The 11,765-nt window shown below is 44.4% G+C and overlaps 1 protein-coding gene across 1 annotated transcript; it reads right to left on the reverse strand.

The window, feature by feature from the left end:
- Positions 1–6,614: 6,614 nt before the first annotated feature.
- Positions 6,615–10,179, reverse strand: nrarpa (NOTCH regulated ankyrin repeat protein a). The gene is made up of 2 exons (XM_049739247.1): positions 9,972–10,179; positions 6,615–9,839 (listed from the first exon to the last, which is right to left on the reverse strand). The coding sequence occupies exon 2, from the start codon at positions 9,552–9,554 to the stop codon at positions 9,216–9,218; it is 339 nt and encodes a 112-aa protein (XP_049595204.1). The 5' UTR covers positions 9,555–9,839; positions 9,972–10,179; the 3' UTR covers positions 6,615–9,215.
- Between the last annotated feature and the right edge of the window lie 1,586 nt (positions 10,180–11,765).

The following is an 11,765-nucleotide window of genomic DNA, read 5'->3' on the forward strand; positions in this document are numbered from 1 at the left end:
TGTTTTCATAAGGGTAGCTTTATTGTAAAGCGGTCTTATTCCATAATACGTTCAAAACAGATGGGCACCAACACATGTCAAGTGGGGGGTGGGATGTGGGCGGAGGGTCACAGAGTGTTGGTAAGCTCCCCAAGGTTGCATATTTGAGCAGTGGACGTGGCAGTGTGATGAGGAAGATGATGCTGCATGATGATGATGATGAAGGCCTAAGGGAGGAAGGGGAGGGTGTGAGGAGGACATTATACAGGATGACAAAAGAAGAGGAGATCCTCTGGTCAGCTGCTGCAGTCTATTGTTATGGCAGCAAGCCTCTCTCTCCCCTTGCACTTTCTTTGCTTCAAGTTCATCACAAAGACACACACATGCGCACACACACACACAAGTGACACCACTCGGGCAACTTCTAAAGCACACCACATGGACAAGTATTGGGGCAGCTGGCCATGACATAAACAGGAAGTGAAAGGGGAAGAAAAGCTGGAGTTCCTTCCGAAAGATATATGATGATATATGACAAGCCAAGTCATCAGTCCTTCCATTGTCAATATATGAATAAAAGGACTTTCTAATGTGTATGAGGTCCAGCCAGAGTATATAAATCCAAAACTAATATAATGTCAAGGACAGACATCATAAGTAAAATAAGACATTTAATCATTTGAAGTTTTGTATCAATGGCTATAAACGATTACTCAGTTATTAGGTGTCGATTAATTCATCGATTAATTTGGACGCCTTGAAATGTGTTTGGTTGAGGTCAACCTGTACAATCTGCAAATTTGCTAATCTGATCTAAAAAAAAAACGGCAAAAAAATAAACTTCAGTGTAAATAAAGCAGCTGAATAATAAATAGCTCTCGGATCAAATCAAATTTAGTGTGTGATTTAATGATGTCTCAGCCAAGAAGTGTCAGCTAAAGCTGAGTGCTTTTAATTAGTCCTTTTTTTTGCACTCACAGAAAAGTTGCATCGCTTGTGCCGCTTTGAGAAAAGGAGGTGACAAACAGAAGCAGCTAATGAATGAAGCTCCTTTCTCCCCTTTGTGCGCACGCCGTGTAAATATGCAACTCACGTACGTGTTAAACATGCTGAGCTCGGCACTATCGTTGCGCCTCCTTAAGACGATGCGTACTATTTGGCAACAATGAAGTCAAAACAACAACAACGGCAGAAATTGAGAAATAATACCTTGTATTATCTTCCAGTACAAAAAAGGGGCATGAGTTTGTAATCTAACCAAATCACACACCCACACTGACCACAAAGTGACACAAGCAGACACAAGGGAGGTCCCGGCACATTCCTTTCCCCAGGTGGCAGAACGGATCAATGGCCTAATGGGCTGCACACCAATGGCCGATTATCATTGACCACCCTGCCACCCCGCCAACAAGCGTGAGGGAGTCTAACGCCTTGCCAGACTATTGTGTGACTTTGTCTGTGCGTGTCATGCGGAGCTGATTAACTGCTGGAGCACAGAACCAAACCAGGCTTGGAGACACTGACAGTATGTGTTGTATTGATTTTTGACACAAAGACTTCTCCAGAGTGCAGGGATGGACTAGCTTTACATTGCTGTACCACTGAGATCAATTTCTGACCAGGGGTCAAACCTAAACCAGAACCACTTGACCACCAGGAATTGGGAATAAGGTGTAATATGATAAAAAAACGCAGAATCAAAATCTCCACTTTACAAACATCACATTGAGCAGGCACTCCTTCATCCCCCAACACTGCACCGTCCGTCCATGTGTGTGTGTGTGTGTGTGTGTGTGTGTAAGGCTACTGGTGGGAGTACAATGGGCTGTAAGGGGGCTGGCTGAATAGCACCATTGAGTGTGCTCAGCCAAACAGAAAAGCATCTTCCATCTCACTTCAAACCCCACAGTTTCATTCTGTACAAGCAAGCCTTTATTCTCTGTAATTACTCCCTGACACACATGCGAGCGCAAACACACACACATACAGTATATATTGCATAGATTGTGATTTAATACGTGCAGCGATGCTAAATGTTTTATGATGGTGATGTTTTGAAGCAAAACAGAGGTGGCTGCAGTAAGCGGATGAATCTGAGCATTTTCACATAAAGGAGAATCGCGCAACAGATGTGCATCATGGTGTTAACAACCTAATTCACGGTAAGCCCCCTTTTGGACAAGAGGTATTATGATAAGCAGGTTGCCAGACGACGGCCTCGCGGGACATGGCATCACCGGCAGGTTTGTCATCATCACACTGGGCCATTTCAAATCGTTAGCCTACATCCAGGTCCATTGTGCTAACTCACACACTGAATCATTGTGTTACTGTGTAATCCATATGGAGGGTCATGGGTGCAGCTCATCGTGCGACATGTGTGCACGTTAAGGTGTGCAGCAGCGTGTCAATTAACAAATGAATTGTATCAAATAAGAATTCAAGCACAAATTATTTAATCAATTGAATTGTGGCATATTGATTCATTAGCATGTTAGCTAACTATAAATTATATTAGCAGCCTGTTGGACCAAGTGTTAATGTCATCTTGAGTCGATTGCTTCTACATAATATTTGTTAACCCACAACACAAAACCACAAGAATAGCCTACTAAAATACACAATTCTAAATGTGAAAATTTTACAAAAACCATACACATACACAGTCCAGCTGGGCCAGGTCATGACACAAGTGGCCCCATCCAGAAGTGTGTACTTGTAGGTCATATTAAAAGTGCCCTCTCACATCAGATGGCAGTTTTCTACACTGTGTCTATCTACCTGCTTGGCTATGACCCCCAAATCTACACCCCCCTGCCCAGTTCTTGCTTGCAGCGGGTCTGTGTGCTGGAATGGCATGACATGCAAAGACAAAGGGAGTGAGTGGCAGGAGGTGTACATGTATGTATATGTGTGTGTGTGTGGGTGCATGTCAGGGTTGGGGGTGAGAGGGGTTGAAGTTCCATATGGGCAACCCCCCCCCCCACCCCCCTCCTTTCCCTAACAAACAGGCAGATGTCAAATGGAACATGGCTCCCCCGATGGGGCACAGGGTCACACTACAGAGGCTAAATAACAGAAGAGGAGAGAGTGAGAGAGGGATGCCTTCCTGCCAACAACGCCAGCTCTAACTACCCCTCCCTCTTTAAAGCCCACTAAAAGAGATGTACAAACATGACTGACACAATGCAACATGCCAACACACACCATGTCATGATCCAAGTTGAGTTTAAAAACTTTTTACAGTACAGTCACATTTTACTTTGTTATATTATTTTGCTTATCATTATCACTGCAATAATATAATAAAATGAATATTTGTTTTTATACAGTGGAGGAGCAAAATTTGCATGGGTGCCTGAATCCACAGTTTGGTTCATATCTTTGTTTTGTGCTCATGATGAGTAGTGAATTGTTGCACTATTTGCCTATGCAAATGAACTCAAGGACAGGTGTGTGAGTGTGTAGGTATGGGGCACAGACCAAAACAAAGCTTGCACACACACACTTATACACACACACGCATGCACTCGCACACGCACACGTTGAATGGCTGCGCCCGCGGGGTAGGAGTAGGGTTACTTTACATACTGCACTTACAGCTGCCTTTACCACTGGGGTATAAAATGGATTTGAATGAGAAAGAGGTGGAACAGAGGAGGCCAGGGGGAGGGTGAAGGTGCGGGGGGTGTCGTGGGGGGCTCCTTTTGTGTAACAGGAGGTCTGCTGCTGCTCTGGCATGACTATGGAGATGGAGGGAGCAGGGTCACCCCCCCATCTCCCCCTTTTGCTATAGGCTGGCTACTCTGAACCCCCCCACCCCTCCTCATCCTCCCTCCAGCCGGGGCCTTCCTCCCTATTAGCATAGCAGCTGCCTGATGCAAGCTTGCAGGGTGGGGACGGGCCAGGTTGCTGTGTGCATATGTGTGTGAGGGGGGTGGGGGCAGAGGGGCTCTTGGGTGTGGGGGGTGTCCAGTCAATGGCAGTCCGTCTGGCTGGTGAATAGCAGCTAAAGCAGGCCCCCACGAGCGAGACAATGGAGCTACCAGGGAGGGGGACGGGGTCGTGGTGCACCGGGAGGGGAGATGGGGTACAGGGCGGGTGTAAGAATGAGGCCGTGAATGGAGCGCCTTGTCACCAGCGCCGTGGAGAGGAGCGCAGAATGAAGTGCGAGAATGAAAGAGGAGTTCAAAAAGGAGCGTAGGGGCGAGGGAGAGACCGTCCTGACCACCTGTCTCTCTCTCTTTATGTCTTTTACTCCCCGTCTTACACCCGAGCAGACTTTGGCCGGGGTGCCGGTAGTTGGGTGGGGGGCCCACAGACATGTTTTTGTTTGTGCACCATCAGCATGTTCATAGCGATGCACTGAGCATCATCAGCTCTGTGCTAAATATAACCTTACTGCAATAATTTATCACTTGATGTTGTTGAATGTGAACAATTAACCCGCTAATGCTCAGGCTTTGCCACCTGTTGTCATGGTAACAAATGCCAAGCTCGCCATTGGCCTAAAAGCATTCGGAACCAATTTACTCCATTTTGCTAAATCGACTATTTAAAAATGGATTGCATTTCTTTTTCCCTTCAAAATTCTACAAAAATAAATCCTTTACAATATGTCACATACATGTCATTAATGCAATGGAGCTCTCATCAGATTGTGCAGCGTCAGCTGATAACCTGCTGGTGGAACTGAAGCTATGAGAAAGACATTCTTTGAGTTCCTCTTTGCGGTTTCCCGCTTTCCTCTCACCCTGGTTCACAAACCGCACATATGCGCTGTCTTACTAACCGTCAGGGACTTTGAGGAAGTGGCGCGAAGGATCACGCAATCAAAGCCAACACTGAGGTTGAACAGTTGCCGTTAGAAAATGAGGAATTGATTGTTCATTTGCATGTTACACTTATCATGTGAGGCCTCTTTGAGCACTGCTATGAATATTTTATGAGAGGGAGGCCCAACAATGACACTGAAGATTATCACACACTTGTTTGCAGCTGCTGCAAGAGCATCCATCTCCCGTGGCGAGACACTAGGGCCAGCAAGGATTTTTTTTTATCCAATCGAATTTTAATTTTGGGATAGGTACCAAAAACACAGCCCACCACCATTTAGGTAACAGTCGAAAAACAGTTTAAGCACTTTGCAGAGCTGAGCTCACCTCTGTCGATCTGTTTATTTACTTTCAGCTGGTTCTTCTCTCCCATGATGCTTTGCGTTGTCTGTCTGGCTCACGCAGGAGGCACATGAAGAAGCCATTACGAGGGGTGGGGGGGCGATAGGAACCAGCAGCCAGCAGCGGCAAGCAGCAGCCGTGGGAGGCCAGCCAAGTTGCTGCGTGAACAATGGGAGCTAAGCTCAACAAAAACATCCTGCACAAGTGAGAGAGAGAGAGAGAGAGAGAGAGAGAGAGAGAGAGAGAGAGAGAGAGAGAGAGAGAGAGAGAGAGAGAGAGAGCAGCAGAATGAGCCAGCGGCAGGCTGCCATGTCAAACACACCAACTTTCCTGCATTTGTGTACCTGAAGCGCAGAGAGATGCAGAAGGTGCAGGTTGAAGGTTCAGCTGTTGGTCAAGGAAGCTTTCAAATGTCTTGCACTGTCCCTTGAATGCTTTTTTTGAAGCCCTCCTGAATTTCAAATGACAATGAAGGTTAGCATGGTTCAAATCTAAGATCTGGCTTTCCCATGTGGATTTTTAAAATTTTCTTACTGTGGTTGTGCTGTGGCTTCCTCCCGCATTGCACAAACATGCATGTGAGAGTCGACTCAAAATTGTCCTCAGGTGTGAATGGTTGGTTGGTTTATATTTGTCCTGCAACTGGTGGGCAACCAATCCAGGGTGTCGCCCGCCTCACCCACAATCTTAATGAGGACAAGCGATATACTGTAGAAAATGGATGGTTGAGGTTTTCTCGTAATAGTTCCTCTGAGATTTTATTTATTTTCAGAATTGCACGGCGGGCTGGATCAGATTCTGTGGTGGAGCGCAAATCTATCCAACCCTTATACTTACTGTAAACAATGTCAAACAGAAAGTTCTCAGGCCGCAAAGTTGAATCGGCGAGGACGTAACGTTTGTAGTTAACCGTCAGTCAACGCCCACTCAAGTTTTGCACCACTAACAGGTTCAACATGTAGACAAATGCTTTGTCATGTTGCTTTTTTCCCACGGCCTTCCTCATGTCATGGAATTTTTGACATGATCGCTTATAGTATGGCAACCCCCCTTAATGAAAAATAATTATTTCAGAACAAGAAGCAAATAATAATGACTGGAAGGCTTAGTTAAGAGCAGAACCTTGATGGAGTACACAAGGGGGTTTGGATGTGTGCGGGTAACATAAAACCATCTCTCCCAAAACACACGCAAGGGAGGGGAAGGCTGCTTTAAACGGAGCCTACCCACAATGCACCGGGCCCTTTTATGCCGGCGGTGAAAGGATGAGGCCAGATGAATGACAAAGGGAGAGAATGTCGATTTGGGCTGGACCTGCTTGGTTAGAAGACAGAAGAGCAAAAGGAGTGTGTGCGTGCGTGCGTGTGTGGAGCTTCACCAACGTTCTATGGGAAATTCAGATTGCGAATGTACTTTTTGTACACGCATGACAATAGAAAGATGCATACACAGAAATTTGGAAGTTTCATGTTTTCTTTACTGGCTTGTACACAAACGTACAAAAATAATACAGCACTCATCTCCATGTGACATCACGTCATCATCACAGTGTTACAAACATTCAAAATAAAATTCAGAAAAAGGAAAATCAGCCGTTTCCTCTTGCTTGAAATTAAGCAAAAAAAAAAACAAACTGAAATACAACTTGCCCCCCCACAAAAAATAAACAAACTCAGCACTTTTGTTTTCTTCACAAAAAAAGAACAACACACTCATATCATGTACACCACTCCGGCAGCTGGCTCATTACGTCATAAATGTTATGACTCTGGTAAGCCTTACAACCACACAACCGTGCAATTTTTAATCATGTTACAATGATCTTACCATCAAATGTATTATTCCCCTTTCATAAAAAACAGGAAGACAGCACTTCAGAAAAGAAAGTGCCCCAATTTCATCATCAGCGTGTGTGTGTATGTATATATATATATATATATATATATATATATATATATATATATATATATATATATATACACACATATATATACATATACATATATATATACATACAAACATACACACACACAAATAAACAACCGTACATACCTTTGCTTGAAAAACAGTTTCCACAAAGTAACATGCGCATTTATCACCTGGAGCATATATTTATACAATAGTATTTTGCTGTTTGATTTTTTTTTTCTATTCAGAAAAAAATTCTTAAATGTTGGCACATAAAAAGCCAACCTCAACAGCAGTCATCAGTGCAATATTGAAACAAAAAAAAAATAAAAACATCAAGTTTAAGACAAGCGATGCATATTTCATGTGTTGCCTGATACCAATCCAATCGCTTCAGTTTACTGGTGCTTTTGTGTGTGTGTGTGCGGGCCTCATGAGAAGGCCTCAATTTTGGGCCTCATGAGAAGCATACACTTTCAAACACTCTTCCCATGAAGCTGCTGTGAAGCCTTTGAAAAGAAAAAAATAATTATGACAAAATACAAGCAGCGTTGATTCAAATGTTAGGGTGCCACGACTTTTTTTTTTTTGTCTTTTATTAAATGCAGCAGGCAACTTTAAGGATTTTCTTTGTGAGTCCTGCAATTGCCACATGTTGTGAGTTCTGATGTGTTTGTTCAAAAAGTCAGTAGTAGTAACTCTTCCATCCAAAGCCAAGAGACTCTCAAGGCTCCGTGTATTTGTGCAATTCAAACTCCCTGCATTTAGAAGCCATTCCACTTGTTGTCTTGACTGGAAAAAAAAACACCCCCTCAGACCCCTCCCAAAAAGGAGAGATTGCAGAAAGGCACACTGATGCTTAGCTTGTCTGAACTAGTTTGGTTGTAGTGTGAAACAAATAGTCCCAAATGAGGATGCAGGATATTTTTGGGGGGAGTGGAAGGGGGCAAAAACACACAACATACTGGCATAAGCACAACATGAAAATACTTTAAAAGTCGAGGTAGCTGGCAAAAGGCAACCAATCCTGATGGGAGGAATGGGAGGGGAGGGGGGCACGCACGGAGGAGATACCTCCACATGGGACAGTTTTCTTTTTTTTTAACTGAAGCAGCTTGAGTCACTCTCTAACATTTAAAGATTTTTTTCTCTTTTTTTTTCAATCAAAATGTACCTTCATAAATATGACAAAAATACAAAACAGCCTGCTTTCACAGTGAGGATGTTAATAGAATACTGAAGTGTGTTTATAAAGTGATTCCAATTTTTCATTGATTTTTTTTCTTTTTTTTTTTTTTAAACAAAGCAGCTGTTTTTTTTCTTTCTTTCTTAAAAGTAACAACACAATGACCATTGGCAGATTGGCTTGAAAAAGTTGGACGCCAGCGTGGATGATGGCGAGTTGAATGTTTTGTATCTCTTCAAACAATGACAGAAACAAAGTAAAGCTATGGTGTACAGTACTTCACAACCACATTGAAGCCATTTGTTATATCAAGACGGTTAAAGAAACAAACAAACAAACAAACAAACAAACAAACAAACAAACAAACAAACAAACAAACAAACAAACAAACAAACAAACAAACATAAAAGCATGTCAGATAGCCATAATGCCGCTCTTTGAGTTCAGTACAATAAAATATTTCTGCCTTTTCTTGCTTTGTGTGTCCTCCCTTTCAGATATTCCAGCATCAAGTGCCCTAATTCACTTTAAATAAGTTAAAATGGTTGGTTTATTGGACAATGATGAGCATTATTGAAGATGGAGGGGGGGAAAAACAATGAGTGGAACGCACCATCTATAGACACATTCAAGAAAAAAAGCTTTTAGGACAGGGGTGGGCAACCTACGGCTTGCGGGCCATTCAGCGGCCAGCCAAGTGCGTTTGAAGATGATACAATTATGATCATGAATTTAGCACTGTGCCAAGAGGACTGATTGGAAAAATGTCCCCCACCCCTGCTTTAGTACCAACAAAACAAGTGTGTGTTATTAAAAGATTCAGATGCGGCCCAATTGATGTTTGGCACATGGAGTTTAGAGTTGTGTTGCTGCCATTACCTTTTTTTTCTTTTTTTTTTTTTTTTTTACCTGACACACAGCAGAGAGAGGAGGAAGGAGAAAGGGAAGCTGGGAGCGAGCGATCACCGGGCCCCAGAGGAGTACTTGGCCTTGGTGATGAGGTATAGCACAATGTCCTGGTGACCCCCGAAGGCGGCGATGTGCAGGGCGCTCCAACCCTCCCGGTTGGCGAGCCGGATGTCCGCACCGAACTTGACCAGCAGCTTGACCAGCTCCAGGTTGCCGTCGATGACGGACTGGTGCAGCGCCGTCTGACCCTCGGGTCCGAACGAGTTGACGTTGAATTCGCAGTTCGTCATGTTCTGCAGCAGCGAGTGCAGCTCCTTGGTGTTGCCCTTCTTCACCGCCTCCTGAAAGACCCTTTGCGGGGCCGAGCATGTGGACACGTCCGCCTGGCTCATGGCTGCGTCGGAGGACAAGGAGCAGGGAGGGGAAAGGGGGGGCGCCCAGTAATCCCGTCTAAAAAAGCTCTCGCGCTTGGCCACACTTGTTTGTATATCCCCAAAAAGGAGTGAAAACACGCAGATCCTCAAGGTAGTTGATCCCGTGTGTTGTGTGGAGCGGCGGTGTTGGCGTGGTGCTCTGTACAGTTTCCTAGCAGCGGCAGATGATGTTATATAGGGACACCTCGGACCACTCTCCTTCTTTGGTTCTCCCACGTCCACGTCGGCTGTTCATGCGAGAGTCTGCCTGAAAAAGCGGGACACACACGCGCGCACCAAAGTCCAAACTAGATCAGACACCAGACCGCATTCCACCACATCCAAACGCGTGCGCTATGCTTTTACGCACGGACACTTTGGGTCTTTCGGACTTACCTGTGGGACGGACGGATTAAGAACGCCGAATAAAAGACAAAAAACAAACAAACAAACAAAACAAAAATAACCCCCCCGAAAAAGGTTAAAAATCCACCAGCGTTTGGTCCGCTCTGTTGCGTCCTCGGTGCGCTCTGGCTGGCTGGTGGCTGCGCTCTGGGGGAATATTTTACGCGTCCTTTATTTGCATGACAATACAAGGGAGGAGGAGGTGGGGGGGACAAATGTGGAGGAATGGGTGGAAACCCGGCGAGGTTATAGGCTGATGCCGGCTCTGGAAGAGGGGCGGCGGGAGAGAGAGGCGTGGTCTCTGCCCGAGCACCCCTCCAAATGTGCTGTCATTATCTATCTTTCTATCTACCTGTCTATCCATCTATCATAATGTCCGATTAATTAGCCAAATGGGTACGGTCTCTATGATTATTTTTCCTGAAATCCCCAAGTCAATGTTAATGAGATTGGATCATGTCATCTATTCAAGAAAAATAATTGATATGTGCTTAGGTGCCGTTGTATTGTGACTTTACTATTTTCTACCAATTAAAAGTTCCAAGCAAACATGGAATTCCTTAACTATTTGTTTTTACTATAAAATGTGTGCGGGTGGGTGTGTCGGGGGTGGGGTAGGGGGGGCAAATGGCACTACAAACGCCCTCCAAATGCAACCCGGAAGTCTGTCCCCCCTCATTTAGAACAACTGCCGCACAGGAGATTAGAGTCGGTTTCTTAAATCATAAACTGCGGATATATTGCAGTTGTTTTGAAATGACTAGACTGTGTGGGACTTGCCATAACAAAAGGGCCCGCTCTACTTCCTCTTTTTTTTTTTTGGGCGAGTGAAAAGAGGTGACGCTGTGCGCAGATTGACACGCCGCTCGGCCACCCCCACCACCGTGGGAACCGAGTGCTTGTGTGTGTGTGCGTGTGTGTGTGAGTGTGTGTGTGTGTGACTGACGCCTAGTGTGAGGTGGTGAGAGAATATTGTTGAAGTGTAACAAACGTATGGATGGAGGAAATGAGTGCAAACCGCACAAAGGTGTATGTGGGCCGTTTGCACCGTTTGTTTTTTGTTTCCCACACTCAACTATACATTTGGTGCACATTTGCGGCTGCAGGTTTCAACCACATTGGCCTACTTGAAAAAAAACAAACCAACACCTCTAAAACATAGGCAATAAAGCAGCAATAATGAGGGAAACGGGCTATGTTAAGGAGAAAAAGTTGCATATTTTCTCGATAAAAAAATAATAATTACTAGCCTAGTTGGAAATGATGTTAACTATTTTAAATTTTGGTGACCATTCATCCAAAATATTTTTTTTTTCCAGTCCCACAGGTGTGAACTGAGTCAGGACTTATCCAAGCATGCCATGTGATGTGCTAAAATTAACATTAAAATTATCTTAGGTGCCAAACCTGAATGTGATTCATCAATGCATTTTTGTGGGTGCGTCTGCAGGTGTCGGTGAGCTTCCTTATTGTTTGTTCCCACAGCTGCAAACGTTCAAAAGAATAGTTCTGACTCACTCCAATCACTGCGGTGAGAATTTAACTCAGATCTTTTTATGTCGTGTTCAGAAACAGATGTGTAGTCCTTGCCGCCGCCATCGCTGACCTGAAAGAGTGCACACGCATTGTACTTCAAACATGGAATGCGGCTCATGGTTTTTCTGTGTCAATGGGATTTCGATCTACATGTGTTTTGCTTATGTTTTTCTGTGTGTTTTTCCTCCCTCTCTCCTTGACTTGGTGAATGGAGGAGAACTTGCGGAAAATCAGGAACATCTGTCCACC

Source organism: Syngnathus scovelli, chromosome 13 (genome assembly GCF_024217435.2).
Source record: "Syngnathus scovelli strain Florida chromosome 13, RoL_Ssco_1.2, whole genome shotgun sequence".
NCBI lineage: Eukaryota > Metazoa > Chordata > Actinopteri > Syngnathiformes > Syngnathidae > Syngnathus > Syngnathus scovelli.

Coding starts and splice junctions, on each gene's coding strand:
- nrarpa (XM_049739247.1), bottom strand. CDS start 9,554: ATGAGCCAGGCGGACGTGTCCACATGCTCGGCCCCGCAAAGGGTCTTT.